Source organism: Episyrphus balteatus, chromosome 1 (genome assembly GCF_945859705.1).
Source record: "Episyrphus balteatus chromosome 1, idEpiBalt1.1, whole genome shotgun sequence".
In the NCBI taxonomy this organism is placed as follows: domain Eukaryota; kingdom Metazoa; phylum Arthropoda; class Insecta; order Diptera; family Syrphidae; genus Episyrphus; species Episyrphus balteatus.
In genome coordinates this window covers 169,472,630-169,495,596 of record NC_079134.1, presented here as the reverse complement: position 1 = coordinate 169,495,596, position 22,967 = coordinate 169,472,630, and the positions used below count along the sequence as shown (strand labels likewise).

The window sequence follows — 22,967 nt, the reverse complement described above, 5'->3', positions numbered from 1 at the left end:
GAAAAGCTTAGTTGTTATTGTAGAAAAATAATATTTCAAAAATCAAACAACCACAAAAACGCATTTCTAAATCGATATGTCAGTAAACTACATTCATGTCATTTATTAAATTTCTCAGAACTTGTTAAGACCATCGTTTTTTTAACTGCGCCTCCTTTTTTCCCTCCTCCACCCAATTTGCCATAATCTGTTGCGATTCAATCGATTTTTCTTTTTATCAATACCATTAACTCTTAGTTTCCACATCATTTATTATCTGGTAGTCATTTTTTTTAACTTTTGACCTCCGAAAACGGCTTTGGTAGGTACTGAGCTAAAAAATTTAAAGCAGATCTTTCTTGACAAAAATACTATTGCATGCAGTCACTTTAAAAAATATGGTCGTTTGTAAACAATAAGGAAAGTATTATTCTTTGACAATTTAATTAACATCTTTGAAACTTAAAAAAAAATCTTTTAACTATCTTCAAGCTTTTGATGCCAATGAACTAGACTTGATGTTTTCATTTATCTGATAAAAAGGGTAGGTATAGCTTTTTTGAGAACTTAATTTGAACTAATATTACGAGGAATGAGAAGTCCAAAAAAGTAATGTCGTCTATCGATCTTTTCCTTTATTTTAAATACATATATATTTTACACTTTTTGCCATGGAAATGTGCTGTCTAGAAGAATATTCTTACACTTTTTGAAAACAGATCCAACAATTTTTATTAAACCTTGTAGGTACAGTATTCAAAGATTACAATAAAATTTGCTTTGTTTAACAAACTACACTGAAATTAAGTGACTCAAGAATAGATTAGTTTGGATATATTTAATGAAATTTTGAATTGGATTGTTTGTCGTCTTTTTTATAATGGGCAACTGCTCGATCAGCTCGCTTTTTAAGTTTTGTGTTAAAAAATATAAATTTGAGTTTCATTCCCTAATAAAGTTTTTTAAATCATGCCGGCTCCTTCAAACGTTGCGTTGTGAAAAACTTGCCAGCCATAAGCTAAACATAACTTTCCTTTCAAAGATATTTGATTTTCGAATCATTAGCTGTGATGGTTTCATATTGTTAGTTTTTTTTTTTTTTTGCTTGGATTTTGTGGAAAAAAACTCCATGTATCAAGTATGGTTTAGTTTTTAGTTTTTAGAGAATTTCATGCTTCTGACTCTCACCAATAAATGGATCCAGTTCAAAATCGATTAAATTTCGCATTACTTTTTTGATTGATCCGAGATGTTAGTACTTTTATTTGGGAGATACATGATATACCATTCCGTGATAGCTAGTTCATTATGATGTAACAAATGTTTGGGGGTAAATGATTGAAATCGTCTATTGAAATAAAATTTTGTTCTTCTCCTAACGCTTTGATTTAAGACTGACAAAAATATGCCTCATATCTCAGTTATTTAGCAGTATCTTGTAAAAAATTTCCTTAAAAATAACCTTTAAAATAAGAAAATAAAATAACATAATTTGTTTACATTAAATAGCTACAGTTTATTAATCAAGTTAATTACGTTGGAACGCTTACACAAATAATATATTTAATTTTATTATTAAGAGTTAACAGAATAAATTTTTCTTTTTAAAATTATTATTCACCATTTTTATTGCTAGCACAGCAGTTTTGTAGTTCAGTTTTACATTATCTCTTTTCTCCACTTTCCTTTCTTAAAACCTAAAAAAATTCAACATTATATTCTTACATTTATACAATTATATATTTCGATACAATATAAAATTATAATCCAGTCTAAATGTAATCTAAAGGACTTCATCATTCAAAGTGGATTAAAACTTCCTTATTTTCTAATACAACAAAATTTTTCTAAATTAGTAAATATCAAGATGAAGAGGATTCATTTTCTTGTTCATTCGATGTAGACGACCCCGAACTATGACCACACTTTTTACAAACTTTGTCACCACCCTTTCCCTCATTATCAGGAGATTCAATTGACCAGCCGTCCTTAGACACAATTGTATCTTCTGATTTATCTTCTTGATCACTACCTACTTCTTTGTCCAATGAAAACCATTTCGTTGTGGATTCTAAATCAACAGCTTTTTCCGGTGTCATTGGTGTCCCGCCATCAGATGGCGTTGGTGTTGTCGATTCAAATGAACTTCGAATACGATTTCCATATTCATCATTGATTCGTAGTCGAAATTTAGGAAAACTACTACCCCGACGAATTTTACGATCTCCTCGAAAATTCGCCCTCACAGCCTCCCAATCAACTGACCCAGGACTTTCGGCCTCCGGAATACCCGGCATCATAGTACAACCAAAATAATTCGAACGAAATTGCTGTTGAGTGGCAACGGAAATACCATGAAAGCCATCATTCACGAAAGCACAATCGTCAGGTTCTATCACAGGATCCAAATAACGTTTCCCATGATAGACGATTTCTTCTTCCTGTTTAAACTGAGTTCGAACGGAATTCTGTCGACCACCTGAACTATAAAGATAAACACTCTTCCGTTTCGAACTTCCATTTCGACCGCCAGGGGGACTACACAAACTGCCACTGCTACTGCTGCTAGATTTGGAATTTTTCTGAAAGAACATACGATTATGACTCGGAGTTATGAGAGGTGAAGGAGTCGATGAAGACATGACTAAAGCACACTGATGACCAGCAGACGAATCGGGAGAGATACCATAACAACGAGTAAACGACATTGAAGTCTCCAAATTATGCATAAAAACTGTATTATCGATAATGTAGCTATTTCTTGTCGGTAAGGTTAGTGTATTTGGTGGTTTTTTAGTCGGGGTACGAACCACATCGCATTGCGATGTTTCTGTCGTAGTCTTTATCTGGGCTGTCGAGTAGAGTTTGTTGTAACTGTTGCTGGGTGTCATTATAAGAGGTGAAATCATAGGAGGTGGAGTTCTTGGTGGTGTACCCAGCGACTCATAAGCTGTCAATGGGGAGAAAAAATTACTTAAATGTTAAAGGTTTGAAATTCGAACAAAAAAACACACAACATGGAATAAAAAACATCGAATTTTTGAATTTTTTCTCTTTTTTTCTATCATCTACCAAAAACTAAAATAAAAAAAAGCAACACAAATTAATAACGGTTATTTAAAAAATATACAACAACAGTGCATCCAATTTTATTGATGAATGAGATGAGTTACAATACCTGCCCTTCGTACCTTCCCAACCATCTTCGTTATCTTCATGGATCGGGTTAGGGGTCTTACTGGATGTGGTAGTGGTTGATGATGTGGTGGATGAGTCCAAGCAAGTTTGAACGACAATGTCCATATGAGAGTCCAATGAGAATTGTTTTCCTAAAGTGGAGACTTTTTAAAACCTGGATTAACTGATATAAGGTCTTATAGGAGTTTACCAGACATTAGAATTCCACGAACCCTACGCCGCATGGAAGGAGATTCTTGGTGCTGAAAAGATGGATGAAAGGAGTTAAAATTCATAAAATTTAATAAATTGAAAAAAGGTAGGAGAGTGGAGGGTAAGGTGAGCCTAAGTGAGCTTGTGGGTCGATCTTTTTTGTTGGTGTAAATTCGGCATTTGAGTGTGTTTCAAACAAAAATCAAAAAAAAATATTCTTTGCACTCAACTCACCGCAATTCTTATGCCAGCATAAGTTTTGGCCAAGAAATCATCGGCATCAAATAATGCAGCAAAAGATCCATTGATGATCTTTGGAGACATTGGAGAATTAGCTAAGAGTAGACTTGATCCAAAAGCTTCACTCTTTTCCTTGGTTTCTATTTTATTTATTAAAATATTTATAAATAATATAAAAACATTTTTGTTTATATGAGATGTTACTTTCAATTATAATGTGAAAAGGACACTCTACCTAAAGCAATACACACACACAAAAAAATAAACAGACTTTTTTAGGGGTTTTTGAATATTACCTTTGAGTGAAACTTTAGATTTTTCAACTGCTGCAATGTCAATATTCATTTCATCTAAAACAAATCCAGCTACTAAACGAATTTCTTGCCAATCGTTTAAAATATCATCTAAAGTGGTACGATTTGAAGTTACTGTGAATCGAATGACGTATTTTCCTTTGATTGAAGCTGGAACACAGTGTAAATTACCACGATGATTGAGACGTTTGAGAAGTCTTTCGGTGATTTCGTTGTCTCCTTTGATGCGAAAAACGACCATTCCTTAAAAATAAAAAGATTTATAAGGGATTTTGTTAAGGATTTTTGTTTTTTTCTTACCCAAATGTCTCTTTGCAGGAATTTCAAAACGATGATCAGCATTTACAAGGGCTTCGAATCTTTGAGCCAAGCGAACACCTTCTCGGATATGTTTTTGTAAGCCTTTGATGCCAAATGATCGCAAGACAAACCAAAGTTTGAGAGATCGAAAACGTTTGCTTAGAGGGATTTGCCAGTGCATATAGTCGACAGCTGAGCCGGAGTTTTCGTGTTGCAGATATAATGGTTCAACATTGAATGTTCGGTGGACTGCTGTACTGTCTTTGACCCTTGAAAACAAAAAATAACCACAATTAATACATTATAAAATAATTTATTTAGTTCAAAAGGTGAAGGAAGGTAGAGTTTTACCTTTGTGTTAATAAATAAATCAAAAATGTCAAAACCAAAAAAAAAAGTTCTAATCTGAAATTTTTTGAGGATATCTCAAAAACCTGACGTGATACGCCAAAATAGCTTTCGGATTCGGTTTAAGCGACCCAAAACACATACGACTAACATATTCGCACCCCCAGATAAGAACTTTTGTTTTTTTTTTTGACATATTTTGAAAATATCTCGGAAACCTGACATGATAGGGCAAATTGGACTTTGAATCTGGATTCAGCGACCCAAAAACTATATGATTAACATATTTGCACATCCAGATCAGAGAAAACAAATTTTTTTTCGTGACATTTTTGAGTTTAGCTCGAAAACCTGACGTGATGGGACAAAACGGACTTCGGATTCGGTTTCAGCGACCCAAAAATATATAAATGAGAAACATAGTCGTAACCCCAGGTCAGAACTTTTTTTATTTTTTGTGTGGCTGTGTTATTTATTCATTTTTTAAATCTTTGACAAAATAATCAGAAGGGTTTTTTGCTGAGTTTTGCTTACAAAATAATACAGAAAAGCGTATATAATTTTTTTTTAAATTAAATTCGTAGAAATTTTTTTAACGAAATTCATTTTCATATTTATTTATATTTTTAAATAAAAGTCCATGTCCATTAACAATGAAGATGTGAAATTAATTTTGGATTCATGTCACATTGCACCGGGAAGAGAGTGTTTGGCCCATAGAAGCATTTTGTAAATACTCAGTTATAGAATTTACATATTTTAGAAATGAATAGATATTGGAAATATTAAAAAAGCAGTAATTGTCAAATAAATAAATTTTTATTTTTCAGCAAACCTCTTCTTATTTTATTTATTTGACAGAAGAGATAGTCCTCAAAAACCCATGTGCTCAACATCTACCGCAGTACGAAAACTAAAACGAATATTTCTCGAAACGCAATTTTTCCAAATTAATGAAGCATTGGACTTAAAATGAACCTTAAAATTTAATATAATCTGAACAATAAATACATTTTTTTTCAAAAACTTGTTAATGAAATAAATTGTGTTTTCTTCTTTTTTAGTCACTTATTTTTAATTTTCCCATTTTTTTTTTTACTAAATTTTTTAAACATTTTCCTTTCTGATTACAGAAAATTTCTTGTTAAGGGGGTAAATCCCTCCGAAATTTTTTATTTTTGCATTATTTTTTTTTTTTGCGTAATAAATTTATTTATCAACCGAAGAAACTATTTTCAGTGGTCTTAGCCTTAAATGAAGCCTCAAAAGTGCCTAGATAGTCCCGAAACCAATGCGCTCCGAACCTACCATAGTACGAAAACGAAAACTTTAAACGCATTTTTTTCGAAACTAGTTTTTTTCCGCGCCGTGCAATGTAACTCAAAAACTAATGAAGCTATCGACTTGAAATTTGAAGCAAATTACTCCATAACTTTTTGGCCACAACATGAAAAGTTGAATAAAATTTGTACAGTAAATATTTTTTTTAACTACTTCTTTGTAAAAAAAACATGGTTTTTTTCGTTTTTTTTTTATTTCAAATTTTTATTTTTCATTTAAAAAAATAAATTTAGGTTCATGCAATGTGTACTAATATCATCTAACGGAAAAAAATTTCCTTTTTGATTTAAGATGATTTCCTGGACTTGTGCATTGCACGGCGTAAACTAGAGACGTCAACTTTGAAAGGCTCCAGAGCCGCCATTTTGTTATTTTTTCATTTCAAAAAAAAATTTTTCAATACTTAATAATGTCAGTAATATCTTGTCTTTTTCCAAATTTCAAAAAGTGCTTTCAGTTTTTCATAAAAAAATATTGAAAAAGGTGTCGTCCAAAGGGATTTCCCCCCTTAAGAAAATTGCAATAACATCTACATTTTTGATAAGTGATTTTTATTCTTTTATTCACAATAAACGAAATGCTTTTACGAAAAAAATATTTTGAAACAAATTTTGTTTTAGTTTAAAAAACGTGATGATTTGATTACCCGAATTTTGTTTTATTTCCTTACCAAATAAACAATATTAAGCTTCAGTTTTCTTTTGAAGTGGTTTGGTTACATTTTCCACCAGGATATCAATCTTCAGTACATATATTTTAAATTTATCTATCATTACCAAATAAAAAAAAAAAAAGAATAGAAATAAAATATCTTAGTTGATTTTACTTTACCTAAAAACGGTAATTTTCCCTCTTAGTTTACCAAAACTCATTTAATAATATATTTTTGTTAATTTCTATGACTTGCTTAGTTAAAAACGAAACTCTAGCAAATATTCATTTTGAATTATATTATGAGTTTTCAATAATCAAGTTTGCTGGTCAGCTCTTTCGTTTTGCTTCATGCATTCATTTATTCGTTACCTTAATTTCTAGAATTGTTTTTATATTTTTTCTGTATGTGAATTTTATCAGAATGAAAATGTATTATAAGGTCCTCACATAGCAGGTTAGAGTAAATAAGGAGTCTTCCATAGCAAAATCTATAAATGCAACATTCTAATAAACTCTTCAGAAAAGTAAAAAATGGTAAAACAAGAATTAATTGTTTTTGAAATTTACAAGTTAATGTATAGAAAATATGAGTTGATTCTGACCCAAAATTTGAAGCAATACATTTAAATCTTCCAGAATACTATAAATTACCATTAGACAATTTTGTCAAAAAACTTTCCTTCAATTTCCAACTTTAAATTTAATTTCATAATTCTTATATAGGTAACTTGTTTTGCAAAATATCAAAAGAAAATAAATAAGTTCTCTTCTTTTTTTTTCTTCTAGTGACTTACCACAACGCAGTGCAATCAAAATGCACCATCAACCACTTGGATGGATTAAATGCAATTGAATCCGCCCTCTCGACTCCTTTTAGCCATGAACGATATTCCGGGCATATAAATGCACTTCCTGCATAAGCAGCATCAAGATGAAGCCACAAGTTGTATTCACGACAAACAGATCCAACCTAAAACAGAATAAAAATCCATAAATAACTTTCCTGTTTCTTTTCATTCAAAAAAAAATAATCCTACCTCATCCAGATTGTCAAATGCGCATGTCCCAGTTGTTCCCAATGTGGCACAAACCTGTTGCAAAAAAATAAATATAAACGATAAATATACACATAATTAAGAAGCAACAAGTGGTTTTTCTAAAATTCCAACTGCTACTACAACTAATAGATCCCTGCGGGGCTATCAGTAACCAATCTTCTTAATGTCACTCAAGAGTACCAACCATAAAACATTCTCTCAACCCTCAGAACTATTTCAAAATTAATTTGTTGCGAGATTGTTTTTTTTTTTTTTTTGTTTGCTTTAAACTCACCCAAAACGGAATCAACCCTTGTTTGATATCATCTTCAATTGCCTCGCGAAGAGGGTCACCTCGCATCGAGAGGTTTTCATCGGACTCAATATACCTCATCCGCACTAATCCTATTATCGGATTTGAATAAAAAAATAAGAGGGTGTCACTTTATAATGAAGACCAAGGTCAAATTACCAATTAGAGCTGCCTTCTCAACACTGGAATGGGATTGGTCCGAACAATAAGCAACAAGTCGGGCATTAATTTCGGCATCTTGAGAACCGGGACTACGTTCGTGGAAGCTTTGGATGGCTCTGGTCCGTCCGGCAAGGAGGCAAACTAAAGTCGATTCACTGGCAGTTGTCTGAATGACTCCTCCTCCTTTGCTATTATTGTTGAGGTGCAAGAAGTCGTCGGGAAGTCCAATCATCTTACCCAACCAATTCATAACAATAATTTCAAGTTCAGTGCAAGCTGGTGAACTTGCCCAAGTAAAACCCAAACAATTGATAGCGTCAGCTAACATATCACCCAAAAGAGATGGAAATGAATTGAGTGCCGGAAAGTATGCATGCATGTGAGGACTTTGCCAGTGCGTCACTCCGGGCATAATAACACGTTCTACGTCATTGAAGATAGTATCCCAATTTTCACCATCAATTGGAGCTGACTCTGGAAGAAGGTTTCTCATGTAACCGGGTTTAACATCCGGATAGACTCGACGGTCACGAATGTTCTCCAAGTAATCGGCAATATAGTCGACCATTTGTTTGCCTGTGTTAAAAGAAAATAAAATAATTTGATATAATTTGAATTTTTAAGCCAATTTAGTTGCAAGTCACATGGACACCAACTGTTTTATGGCAAAATAAAGGATAAGTCACAATAAATAAAACTGCAAAATGGTAAATTCATGTAGGGTTTAGGATAAATCCAATAAACGACTTTTATGGAAGCCTTGTTTGTTTTCTATTTATGAAGAAGAAAATTGTCAAATAAATTTTTGTTTGGTTTAAAAGATTTTTTGAGATAAGATTTAAATACTAAGGAAATAAATGCTAAAAAGGTTTTGCAGCCTTTTAGTGGCAAATTGATTTAAATTAAAGTTCATAATGGGTTGAAGGAAACTTAAAGTAAATAAGTAATGTAATGTAATATTGCGAAATCAAAATTAAGTTTAACTAACCTCACCACTTCAGACAGAAAATATGAGATTTCCCTTTCCTAGATTTCTAGAAAAAAATAATTATATTCAAACCCTTAGCAATAAATAGTTACCTATTCTGACATTAATAAACACAGAAAAATATGCTTTAAATAATTTTCATCAAAAGCACTTAAAAATCAGTCTTTATGGAATATAACTCGGAGAAGGGTGAAAACACGATTGCTTATTACAGTTGTCAAGGCTTGGAAATGGGTGACATACATAAAAAACAGTAAATGCTTTTAATTGAATATTTTTAAGGAATGATTTTTTCTATCCACATTTTGTGCATATCCACTGGATATTATCCAGACTAGATTATAATTATAAATTTTTTGTATACATGTACATTAGGCTGGTCCTTATTTGATTTTTTTTTAAGACATCTTCTTTTTGGATTATTTCCATATAATCTCCTTTCCGACTTGATCGATTTTGTTGTAATTTTCACAATCATACTAACAATAATCTTAAGTAATATTGCATTTTAAGATATTATTAAAAATATATTCTTGAATCACAAAAAAATCGAAAAGGAAATCGATTTTTTTAGTACCTTTTAATTGTATTACACTTTTTTTTTTAGATTTCTCAAAAATGGGTCTACTAATTTTTTTGTAAATTTCGTCAACACGTTAATAGACAATTTTTAAACAATGTTACATATAAAAATTTTTTTTTTGTAAATTTAAATAGTTTCCTTGTAAATTTAAATAGTTTTTTTTTTTTTAATTTAAATAGTTTTTTAATTGCTTTTACAAGGAAATTAAAACAGCTATGTAAATTTTTAGTATGCAACATTATTTAAACAGTGTCTTTAAACGTGTTGACGAAATTTGCATGAAATTGGTTGCGCCGTTTTTGAGAAATTTAAAAAAAGTGTGACACGCATAATAAGTACTAAAAAAAAGAGGTTGTCTGTAAAGCCGGTTTATGGACGATGATTTTACGTGATAACGTCGTAAGAAAACAGGTTGTGAGCTTTTAAAATGAGCCATTTGAAGGGTTTATTTATTTCAAACAATCATAATTTACAAGAAAAAGCTAAAAAAAATACCTTTTTTCTTTTCTCATTATATTAATTTTTTTTATTTTAAAAGCTCACAAAAAAAATTATACCATTAAAAAACCAAATATTTCTTCTAAATAATAAAACCATTTTTAAATTTTTACAATGAGCAAAAAGTATTAAAATAATTTATTTAAAACAATCATTTTCATTAAAAAAAGCAAAGAAAACATGTAAATTTATCTTCTCACGCTATTAAATCCATTTTTTTTTTAACAATCTATAAAAATTTTACACCATCTGAAAGCTTATTGTCTTATCTCAAAATATATATAAATCGATCAGGTCTATGAGACATCTACAAAAAGAGCTAGAATTTTTTGAACTCGATCAAATTTCATTAAAAAAAGCAAAAAAAAACATTTATTATTATGTTCTCACGCTATGGAATCAATTTTTTTGTTTGACAACCTATAACAAATTGTATACCATGTGAAAGCTTATTATTTCACCTTTCATATGGCGTATCAATCTCATTTCAAAGATGCCTATAAGAGAAGTTAGAATTTGTTTAAATTCAACCATGTCGAATTTCCAGACTGAGATTACGGTACTTCCCACACTGGTGGCTGTTCATGGCGCAACAGATCTCCACAAATGGTATGATGTTTTTCGCAAGTTTCTTGATTTAAAATTGTGTGGCTTGTAGTTAGTCTAGCGTTATGTGTGATATACCAATTGAAAGGTAGTTGTATCAGAATGCTCATAAATGTTTAATCAAATTTCTATCTGCTCTTGGTAAAAAGTTATAACCTGTTGAATTCTAAAATTTTATTTTACCGTTATCTCAAAATTGTGTTGACGAAAATGATTGAAATTTCGCACACATATAGTCGTAGTCATGTTCTATCATTACTCCATATATAATATTCCTCTATCTATTAAAGAAAAAAAGGTAAAAATAAAAAACGATGAAAATCGGTTAAAAACGGCCAAAAAATCTGTTTTTTTTTTAAACTTATTTTTCTCCGTATTCCAAAAAAAAGTAGGTACTTTTCAAAAATTCATATTTCGAAACGCAGAGTGTTTGAAAAAAATCCGTATGAGACGCCTAATTTTTGTTTCCTTCATTTTACACCTGGCACCTTTAGAATTGTCAAAAAAAATTTCTCCTACCCATAATCAACATTTTGTCATACCCACAACACCTGATCAACGTTCAAACAAAACGTTATAGCGGAGTTCCAGAATTTTTTTTGAATTTTTTCTTAAATTCAGTTATCCTTAAATCAGTCTCCTCTATCTATAACAAAAATCAACTCTCTACGACCACGCGTTTAGAATTTTTAAAAATCCTTCATTTGGATTAGATAATTTAGATAATTATCTTTCAAATAAGCTTCAGGAGATTTTTGTATCTCTAATAGTTTATTTTTAATTTTGAATTTAAATTTTTTGCCGCACTGCGAAAGTGCGAGAGTGTAACGCTAGAAAATGGAGTCACTTTTTTGTGGTGGCTGCCGCCATGGTTCATCGATTTATAAGACGTTATCACGTCAAAAAAAAATTACTGAAACAGAATTTCAGAAATTATTTAGTACCATTCAGAAAAAAATTACGTCTGAAATTATCAAAAATTATTTAGTACCATTTAGAAAAACATAACGTCTGACCGTATCTAACAACAACGCAGTACGTATTTCTTAAGTCTCCAAATTTTATTATTTTTTTAAAACCAATCAATACAGTAAGAAATGAAATGAAGATAACATTTAAAAATATATTAATGTACACTTTTACTGTTTAAATAAAATATAAACACAGAAAAAAAGGTAATAGTTAGTGAAAATATTGTATACTCGTATTTAGCATTCATGTCTGGGTCTATTATTTGTACTCTTTAATGGGCCCTTTTAAGTTTAAAAAAAAAAAGGTTACGTATACACCATGGTGATCCATCCTTTCATAGAAAGATGAAGTTAAAAATTCTTATTCGATCTAGGAGAATATATACAATTTATCATACAAAAACCATCATATTGCAATATACATAATTTATTAATATGTACTTTGGATCGGAAGAAATAAAGTAGTGATTCAAATGTGTCTTCATTTTTACAAATGGAAGATAACCAGAAAATTGTAACAAAGCTGTTAGAGTATAAAATAAATCATCCGAGGTCAAAATTATGTTAGCAAATAATAGTTAAATGGTAGGATTTGACATTGAGGTTTATTTTGCAATGATAATAAGGAATCTTAAAGATGAATGCTAAATTCTATCTGATATTAGCCACTGACAAACGTCTTATCTTGATTTTACAGTGATGGTTAAATTTTTTAGAAATTTTATTAGGTTGAATGTGATTGTGATACATCTTTTTTGTCAACGACAAGGCATTGCGGGCAAAAATCCCCTTCGACTAAAAAACTTATGTATTTAAAAAAAAACTTAGAATGTTCAATTGGCCAAAAACAAATCTTCCAAAAGTCAAAACTAACAGATCTAACGCTTAGTCTTGTTCTACAAAAAACGACAAGGCTAATGAACTTTTACACAAAAATCCATTAAAATAACCCTTTTATATATAAAAAAAACTCCAATTAACTTTAGAATTACACATATTTGTTTTTGTTTATATATCAAAACATTGCCCATTTTTATGAAGAAACTTTATTTTCAAAAACTTAATGGTTAAATTTATTTAACAATTAAAATTAACCCTTAAATTGCCACGAGCAAATGATTAAACTACAATAATTATATTGTTAATGGCGGTGTACTGTCAAATTTCACCATTGGATAAAAGACTCATAATTTTTTACTCACCACGTCTGCGATATTCTCTGAAATCCATGTCTGCCAATCTATATGACTTTTATTGATTTATTGGAAACCTTCAATGTGTCACCTTTTGTTATTTTTTGCGACTTTTTTTTCACAAATTTTTTCCGGTAATTGAATAAAAATTATAAATTACATTTTTTTTAAATAATAAATTAAATTAGAAAAATAAATTAAATCTATTAAAATTATTTTATATCACAATTTCGGTTATTTTTAAAATTATTAAACAGAAAAAAATTATTCAAAATCCTAATTATATGCAATCATTTCACAAACACCAAATTTCTATGGTTGTACAGATAAAAAATAGTAGCCTTTAAGGCAAAACGAAGAAATATCACTGATCGATTTTATTTATTAATTTTATTTAACCCTGAGACAAACAAAATTATACAAAGGACGGTTAAACTAAGGTTAACTAATTACATAAGTTGCGGGAAAAGGTTAAGATAATTTCGAACAAACTCTCAACCTTGACGACGAAAGTTGTGCATTTTCTAAAACAATCAACGAAAAAAGAAGTCCTGCAGTGATCTTCAGGGTTTTTTGATAATTTTTAAATTTTTCTTATTTAAAATTTTACTCATTTTGAAAGGAAAAAAAACAACGCCACCAACAACCAACGAAAAATCACCGCAACACAAATAATAGTAAAACCACGACGAAACTAAATTTCGCAATTGAAGAATCTTGCTTTGGAAGGTAAACGAAGCTTCTACAAAAAGTTAAAAAAGGGTAGTTTTACTCAAGTATTGGAGGTGTCTTTAAGGCAAAAAAGGTGTCTGGTGGAACAAACAAATCGTTATGCACCTTGCTTGTGGTGTATATTTATTTATTTCTTGTAAGGCTTCAATTCATTTGGTGGCAAGATATACAACCACGTTAAATAGAAGTGGTAGTAGCAACACACAAGTTATCAATTTTTTTTGAAAGTGAACTGCACTTGGTGTAAAATGTGAATGATTTGCCTTCTTTAGGAAATAAAGAGGCTAGACTTTATGGAAAATTGATTTGCATGCAATTGGTAGCAGATAGTAGTTAAAAAAAATAGGTATTTTATTTATAGACTCACAGAAATTAAAACAATAAACAAAAACCAAGGCTACACTTAAATATAAAATTTTAAAACTCTTAGGACTTGAATTCAAACACAACACTTTCGAATAACGCACAACATAACTGACGACACTAGCTGAAGTCCTTTGCTCTTTTATAGGAACTGCGTCTATAGAAATGGTCCATTTTTTCCCACCCATTTCTAAGCCACCGAACACAATTTGGCAAATAGCAAATTATTATCATTTAAAGAAACCAGTGGCGTGGCTTTCAAAGAATTATATTCTTTTCAAATTCCCTTTTTTGAAATATCGAAAAGTGAACACTTAAAACAGCTTATTTTGATTTAAAACTTTGCTAAAAAAAATATTTTTTAGTTTATTAAATCGGCGCACGCACATGTAAATGACCTAATTAAATTATTATTCAATTTTGATGATCTTATTGACTAATCATTACAACGAAACTAAGCCAAGGGTAATCGAGTTATACAATTTTTTTGTTTTTTTATCTTATTTTGATTGTTTTACAACTTTATTATTAACATTTTTGTATTTGCAAATTTTGATTATTTTAAATATAAAGTGCCTTATTATTTCTTTGTAACTATAACCATGTTTCACAATTGACTTCTCTTTATATTTGTTTTACTTTCACGTGGATTTTTTTTTTAATACAAATATTTTGAAACCAAATTTTTCTTATAAGTTTATTTTTTTGACAACTAACTTTGTCTCTTTTAAATTTTTTTTTTTTTAATATCGTATTTTTGGATTTTGTTACATTTTATTTAAAATTTTTTGCATCACGCCACTGGAAGACACACAATTTAAAAAGAGAAACAAAGATGTAACTACCCTATTGGACATAGAAAGTTTCCATTTGAACTACATATAAAGGAGAGACTTCTGCCAATCAGGATGAGGAAAGGATTTTCATTTGTTTTTATTTTAAAGATGTGATGTAGAATAATTCACTTGTAAGATTGACGTCATTCAAAGTTATGGTTAAGTCCTTTAGTACTTTAAATACTAGTTAACTTAAATAATATCAATAATATTTATTTGAATTTTTTGTACAAAGAGATTGTTTAACTTTCTTTTTTAAATTTTATGGGAAATATGTTATAAACCAAATTCGAAGAATGCTTAAACACTTTTAAATTTATTTATAGAAAAATACAAATAAGAACACTGTATTATAAGAAATTAGTACCACAATATAAATTAATTAATGTTATTAGATACCTATATAAATATTATGCAAGAAAATTATTTTGTAGTCTATGATAAGATAATTTTATTAAATTAAATGGTTAATAAACACTAACTTATACATATAATAACCCATATCGTGATTTTATTTGTGGTAAGTTTTTAAGTCGATTTAAAAAAAAAAAATAATTTTTTTTAATAAATAAAAAAAAAAAATCATGTGTGCAATTCACACGTGGTTGAAGTGAAACCTTAAAACTCAATTTTTCTTGCAAAAAAAAAAATCGAAAAATATAACTTTTTTTTTATTCCATCACTTTTTTTATATGACAACCTACAATAAATTTTATACCATCTGAAAGCTTATTGTTTCAGCTCAAAATATTTATATCGACCATGTCTATACAACATCTACAAAAAGAGATAGAATTTTTTGAACTCGATCAATTTCCATCAAAAAAAGCGAAAAACACGTATTTTTATCTTCTCACGCTATTAAATCCATTTCCCTAACAACCTATAAAAATTTTTACACCATCTGAAAGCTTGTTGTCTTAGCTCAAAATATATATATATCGATCAGGTCTATGAGACATCTACAAAAAGAGCTGAAATTTTTTAAACTCGATGAAATTTCATCGAAAAAAGCAAAAAAAAAACTTTTATTTTTATGCTCTCATGCTATTAAATCAATTTTTTACCATGTTAAAGCTTATTGTTTCACCTTTCATACGACGTATCAATCTCATTTCAAAGATGCCTACAAGAGAAGTTAGAATTTTTTAAAGTCAACCATGTCGAATTTCCAGACTGAGATTACGGTACTTCCTACACTGGTGGCTGGTCATCGTCAACAGATCTCCACAGGTGTTTTGAGATATTTTTCAATTTTTTCAATTTAAGATTGTGTAACTTGTAGAGCACGTACCGTTATGTGTAATATATCAAATAAAAGGTTATGTTATCAGCATGCGTATTAAGGTTAAATCAAACTTTTATGTGCTCTAGATCAAAAGATATAACGTGTGTTGGAAAAGAACATCTTTTTACCGTTATCTCCGAATTTTGCATATGAAATTAATTGAAACTTTGTACAAAAAAGTTATAACAAGTTGAATGTTCGTGTCGCGTTTTCGTTTCATCTTGTTTCAAATCACTACGATACTAAAGAAGTTTTCACTTTTAAAAGATTATAAAGTTGGTGTGCTATTTTTTTAGTAATAAAATTAATCAACATCTTAAACCAATTTTTTGCGAAAAAAAAACTTTTTGTCACCAAAATACAAAATCTGCTTAGTAAACAATATTTAAATTTGTGTATCAATATCCTTCGAGTCATTTTGGTGAAAATTAAACTCTACCAAAGTTGGTATATGGAAGGAACCGTTTTTTTTTTTTGCTCTTAAAAAAGACTTACAGACAGAAGGAAAGGGGAAGATTTTTTATAAGTTTTTGTATGTAAGCTAAAATTAAGCTAGTATCTAAACTTAAAACATAAGAACAAAACAATTAAAAAAATCATTCATAATTCAGCGTTACATACATTTTCTGATGGTATAAGTATTTTTGTTTTTTTGGTAACTTCTTTTGGTAAAAGTTTATATTACAACAATACTTGGATAGGAAAATATAGGAAAATGATTAAAAAAATATACCCAACAAAGCAGAATTATGTGTGTTAAACTTAATTATTTACTCAAATTCTTTAAGCGTTCCCGGTCATGACGTTTTGACCATAATTTATTTTTATTTTCGCAAAGTAAAACGAAATATTTTTGAGATTATATTTTAGTTGCCTCAATTTTTGATCATAATATCACCAAAAAAAAAAAAATTATATTTTAATCTTAATAATGTATACCTCAAAATAATAGTAATGACTGTTATTTAATGTAGGTTCGTTACTTATATTTGAAAGTAAAACTAACTTTTATAAACATTTCATATATTTATCCATAAAAATAGGTATGGAGCTATAAATCTACATGATGTCAACTAAAAAACCTGCTTGCAGGACCTTTAACCCTCTACCGCATACTAACCCATATATGGTTTATCGATTTCATATCGATTTATTCACGTTATATTGCACTAAATGACAAAAAGAAAAATCTATAATAAAGCTATGTATATTTTTTTATAAGTAACCGGTTTTTATTATCAGTAAGAGAGTCGTGATTCTGAAATAAACTCATTGTTTCAAGAGCATGTATAAGTTGCATCCAATTAAAAATATGTTTCGTATGTATTTATTATACTTTTATATGTTTACGAAGTTTGTTTTTTGATTTTACAATAATTTTTGTCTTTTTTTGGCGTTTTTCCAAAACACCATATATGGGTTATCATGCGTTGGCGACTTACATTATTGATTTTTGTGGGATTTTCATTTTTTTTTTTTTTGTAAAATGAATTCGAAGACTTTCTATGGAAAAAATAAGTATGTAAAGGCTAAAACTGGTGATGGCTTTCGAAGTGATGACGATATAGCTTCAAATTCTGGCACTTATGCAAATCTGTAAAACCTACAATGTCACAAAAAAGAGGATGAACTTCAACTTTGGCAGGTGATCAAACCACAGATGGAACAAAACAAAGCTGAGGGAGTTATATACAAGTCACGGAAGTCCAGCCCCATCTAATCCCGAAACTCCAATTCACTCACAACAACCAAGTGCAAAAGCCGTTGAATTCAGTGCGAACTGAAAACATGGACCATATCCTTGAATGGCAAACAAAAACGCCAATATATGTCAAATGTGAGGACTGAAGATGTACACAATGTGTATAAAATGGAAGGTGTTCTTCTGCAACAATGATAAAAGAAAGAATTTGAATAAATTCCATGAATAAGAAAAGTTAATAAAAACATACTTTAAAAACATACCTTGAATGCATACTAAACCATATATGGGTTATTAATTTTTAGCTGGAAATCGCCGTGCTGCATGCTAACCCATATATGGTTTATGTTTCTAAAAATGTATATGTATATATATGTATGTAAAAAAATAAAAATTTGTATGTAATACCTTTTTTCAACCCCTAATAAAGCTAAAAAGTTGTTAAACAATTTTTTATTTCATTTCGTTCATAATTCATGCAGTAGAGGGTTAAACAAATGTTGTTTTGATTTTAAAATTGCCTGGACATCAAATTTTCCAGCTCCATCATTTTTACCCATACAAAGAAACATTTTTCAACTTGTTACTACATTGATGAATCGAAATGGTTTGTGTTCGGCTTTTTCATAAGCGCAGTGATGCCTGTGAAATCAATTTACATATATTGAAGGTTTTATCAATATATAATTATCCTTCGCGCGATTGTTTTTATGCAAAATATTTAATCATACCTTGGTTAAGTTTTTTATCTGTTATTGACTTTGCGATTGGAGCACCCAGTGCAAGAACCGGATAACTTCACTTTTTATAAAAATTTAGTTTGTTGCAGAAATTACAAAAAATACACACTCTATTTATACACACTTTTTCAAATATACCCATATTTTCTTTACTTCTAAAAAAAACACCCTTTCACATAAAAAAATTTATAGACTTACATTATTCGTAATTCCCATGGGAAAGAGAACATATTTAATGAATTTCGTAAGGGTACCATTTACACCATTGATTTTATCGGACTTATAGCGGATTTTCCCCTATTTCCCAAAAAAACACCCTTTAACCTAAAATATTTGTATAGACTTTTTGAGTTCTTGCTTTCTGTTATAAATGAAACATTTTTACCAATTTTCATTGGTGCAACAATTTTTTCCCAGTTTTTGTGGTAGGTACTAATTCCGAATATCATCACTTCTTGAAAAAAAAAAACACCCTTTCACTCAAAATAATTTTTTACTTTTTATAGATTCTTAATTCTTATACCAACCAAAACTATTTCACCAAGTTTTAAAAATTAATAAAATATAAGTTAGCTGTTATGATACCTTTCCCACACACAACTTAACCTATCAAAAAAACACCCTTTCACCCAAAATATTTTTAAAAACTTTATGAATCCTTTGTCCCTGTTTTATCTTAAACCTTCATCCCAAATTTTGTCAGTGTAGCATGTTTTTTACATGGGTTTCGGTTATATTTTACTTGTTGAAGTCAAAAAACACGCACCCTTGTTTTTAATCGACAATTACTTTTCTAAGAGCAATCGTATTGACTTTATTTTTATGTCATTGGATTCAGCATCAAAAAATACCTTGAAAACATGTGTCATATGATGATATTTGACAAACAATTTTTTTCAGTAGGTATGTTTTTGACCTTCACCCCCTCCCTCTTGTCCGCGAAAAAACATCCTTCCTTACTTGGTTCTTATCCCAAAAGCAAACTTTTTGTCAAGTTTCATGAGTGTAAAAATTTTTTTTTTTATAAATGCCTATTTTACCTGTACTATAAATATTGAGGACAAAAATTAGTATTAACAAAAATGAAAAATATTATCTAATAAATGGTTTTAAAACTCAAGATTACAATCGTTGCAAGGGAGGGGGTGGGTGGATTACCAAAAATAGGCTTATTTACCCTGGTTGTTTTAATTACTGGCGCTTTTCATAACATTGTAAATAACGAGTAACCATTTGATTTAAGATTTTAATTTCGGGGAGCTTTTTTGCAACAAAGATCAGAGTTACAAAATATTTATCTTTGAGTCTGTTACAAGCTTAAAGATGAAACCATAGAGGCTAAGTTATCTTAAACAAATAAGCAACTATTTTAATTTATTTACTAATATAGTTAATCGATTGGCGATTTGTGACTTGCAAAATTTCACCCTTATGATGAAATCCTTTGAATCGATCATGATGATAAACGGGTATTTAAACAATGATTGCTCATCCCTAATTCAAGTTATCCTGTTACTAACAGCAATTATACTTCAATCTGACACATCTTTAAGAATTCTGTGAATTTAAATTGTTTCCAAATCACGTGGACTCATGACTCCGTGACTTGAGTAACGAACTCGAGAAAACCAAGTAAGGTAACATACCTACATAAATTCCATTTCTTCATTACAACAACTTTATCCATTATTTCTCTTATTTTGTTGTTGTTGTTGTCTTTTAAAACTAAAACAAAACCGTTGTGGTTGTTGTCTAACAAGATCACTTTATTATCACATAAATTGTTTATTTGTCTTCTCTTTACTCGTCCCTTCTTTCCGATCCCTATAATGTTGCTATACTTTAGTATAAGACGACCTCACATGCATTACACAATCATGGTTAAGTTAATCCAACGGATACACCTCAAAAGGAAAAAAAAAAGAAAAGAACAATTACAACAACAAAAAACTGATTTTCCCAAATAATGTAGGTAGAGAGGTGTACCTTACCTTAACCTACCTGTTGTTGTTGTTTTTTTTTTTATTTTATTTATTCACTTGAATCGTGAGTTATATCATGTTGCTGACGGATGGGGAAAAGAGAATAATATTTTCATGTATAAATCCAGAACTCATTCTGAATTCTGATACGTCATCATTTAGCATGAGCCATGTTTGAGGAAACTTGTCGTATATTCACTTTTACCGAACGTTGACCTTTTATAGGCCGGCCGAGAAGCCAAGTCTAACAATTTTTCGGCAGCGGCGGCAATTGAAAACGTTTTTCTTTGACAAAGTTCGTTGACTTTGAGCTCACCATTAGATCAGTTAGTTGAGTTAAGTTGATGAAGATGAGGCATAGAGCAGAGGTGTGTGGGATAATAGGAATTGTTATGACTTTTGATTTTTTAAGTGAGTTAGTTTTGTGTCAGAAATGACAAAATCCCATAGACGAAAGGTGTTTTGTAGGAATAAATGCCTCCATTTGTTTTGTTTAATGTTATTGTTATGCCTGTTAGGTAAAGGTGTCTATTTTTAGGTATCATGTTTATGACTTGTGAGTAATAAATTGCTTATAAATGGTTAAACAATTATTGGCAAAATATAATGTATTCGAAATCTGAATTATTTTTACACATTTGTATTTTGGGCTTCAAAGTATTATACAAAATTCCACGAAATTATTTCACACTCTTTGGTCATAGCAAAATGATAGTTTAATAGTTTGCCAAACTTGTGAAATGAGATATTGTATTAAATAGGTACTTTATTACTCAGCATATAAAAATGATAACTTTACATTGTGGAAAAACAATTCATATTCAATAAATTTTGCATCAAGTTTCTTACAGAAAATTAAAATCACAACAAAAACATTACTGTTAAAAAAAAGAGCCAAGTTCTTCTATGTTGAAATTATGCTGGCCCAAAAAGTATTGAGATGTAAAAGTGTATACCAAGTTCTAAAGTTTGGGTTCAAATTCGTATCAATAAAATTTTGATTGTTCTCTTGACAATTTTTCCCCCTGGCTGAAATTCTCAAACTTTAAATTTGTTCCTTTGTAAAAATTACCAGCTCTACAATTTAGTCTATTTAATAGACCCGAGCTCCAGAGCAAAAATAGAACAAATTCGTTCAAGACTTTTTATTGGCGATTATGATTCCTTGGCATACAAGAATACTCCAGCCAAAAGTGCTACTAAATCCGTTGGTGCATTTCTGAGAAAACGGCAACACTGGTCGGTTTTCAGTTTTTTTGATTTAACTCGAAAACCAAGCCTGACTTTGAAATGGTTCAAAGACACTTTTCATAGCAAATTAAATTTTCTGTCAAGTTAAGATGGTTAATAAATTTTAAAAATTATTTTTGACTAAAATTCTAACCTAAAATCAAAGAAAAAAAAGTTAAAAAATTGACAATTTTATTTTTTCTTACTAAATCAAGGGGCATTTTGTGTATGTAGCCGGGACGTCCAAACTTTGTACTAATGAAATAAAGTAGAGGTAAAATCCTTTGATAATATGCAATTTTAATTTTTTTTTGTCAAGAAACAACTTAAATGTACCTATTCAAAAATTAGCACTTTTTCTAAATTTCTGACTTTTTTAGTTAAAAGCAAGTTTTTAAAACTCGATAAAATCGTATTAATTGGTAACTTTTTGACTTTTAAAGTAAACATACTTCGAAGGATTGATTTAATATAAACTAAATATGGCAAACAAAAAAATTTATTTGCATCCTTATGGCCTTTTGTGCAATTTTGTGTATGTGCATTTTTATAAATACGAGTTGAATGGATGGACGGAGAGCCATTAGCTTTGGTCTATTGCATAGAAGAACATTTAATACCAACTCTTTTACTGTTTTCAATGGCCTGAAAAACAATTCTTGAAAAATCTGCGACCAACGAAAAGTTTCTCTTGAAAAACGAAAACAATACTCTAATGAGTTTGAAACAAAATAGCTCAGGCAAATTAGTAAACCCAATTGCACTTTTCGCGGGATAAATTTTTTTCATGGAACGTGTTTAGGTGAATGTCCTAATAGTAAAAGTGAATTTTTTGGGATGATAAGATATCGGAAACAGCCGCCATCTTGGAAAAGAGGTCGGTGCCGTTTTTATTTTATAACTCCATTTTTACTCATTTAAACCAAAAATGTCCAAGGATAGACTTATTATAAATTAAATTATCTAAAAAATGATATACAAATGAATTCCGTGAACTAGTTAAATTCAATTTTATAGTCGGTCAAAGTCCATGTTCTTCTCGCAAGGTTAAGACAATATGACATTTTTTCAAATATCCGAAGAACTTTTTATTTGTTTGGGATTTTCTTAAAGAATGAATTATAGCACTTTTAAATATCTATAAAATGAGCCCTTTCTCGTAACTGTAACCAACATA

The 22,967-nt window shown here is 29.8% G+C and overlaps 1 protein-coding gene across 3 annotated transcripts; it reads right to left on the bottom strand.

Annotated features, from left to right (window-relative positions):
• Positions 1–1,727: 1,727 nt before the first annotated feature.
• On the bottom strand, positions 1,728–14,124 carry LOC129921171 (histidine decarboxylase). 3 transcript variants are annotated; one of them, XM_056002879.1, is made up of 12 exons: positions 14,017–14,124; positions 12,927–13,027; positions 8,076–8,654; positions 7,899–8,008; positions 7,604–7,657; positions 7,361–7,536; positions 4,224–4,492; positions 3,906–4,166; positions 3,604–3,749; positions 3,368–3,419; positions 3,171–3,308; positions 1,728–2,929 (listed from the first exon to the last, which is right to left on the bottom strand). In XM_056002879.1, the coding sequence occupies exons 2-12, from the start codon at positions 12,952–12,954 to the stop codon at positions 1,842–1,844; spliced, it is 2,901 nt and encodes a 966-aa protein (XP_055858854.1). In that variant the 5' UTR covers positions 12,955–13,027; positions 14,017–14,124; the 3' UTR covers positions 1,728–1,841. The 3 variants fall into 3 exon arrangements, with proteins under 3 accessions (XP_055858854.1, XP_055858861.1, XP_055858870.1); XM_056002886.1 differs by lacking the exon at positions 14,017–14,124 and having other exon boundaries at positions 2,818–2,929; positions 3,158–3,308; positions 12,927–13,520; XM_056002895.1 differs by lacking the exons at positions 1,728–2,929; positions 3,604–3,749; positions 14,017–14,124 and having other exon boundaries at positions 12,927–13,521.
• Positions 14,125–22,967: the final 8,843 nt, after the last annotated feature.

Coding starts and splice junctions, on each gene's coding strand:
- LOC129921171 (XM_056002879.1), bottom strand. CDS start 12,954: ATGGATTTCAGAGAATATCGCAGACGTG. Junction 7,537..7,603: donor CATTTGACAATCTGGATGAG/GTAGGATTATTT, acceptor ATTCTGTTTTAG/GTTGGATCTGTTTGTCGTGA. Junction 3,309..3,367: donor TCGTGGAATTCTAATGTCTG/GTAAACTCCTAT, acceptor TCTCCACTTTAG/GAAAACAATTCTCATTGGAC.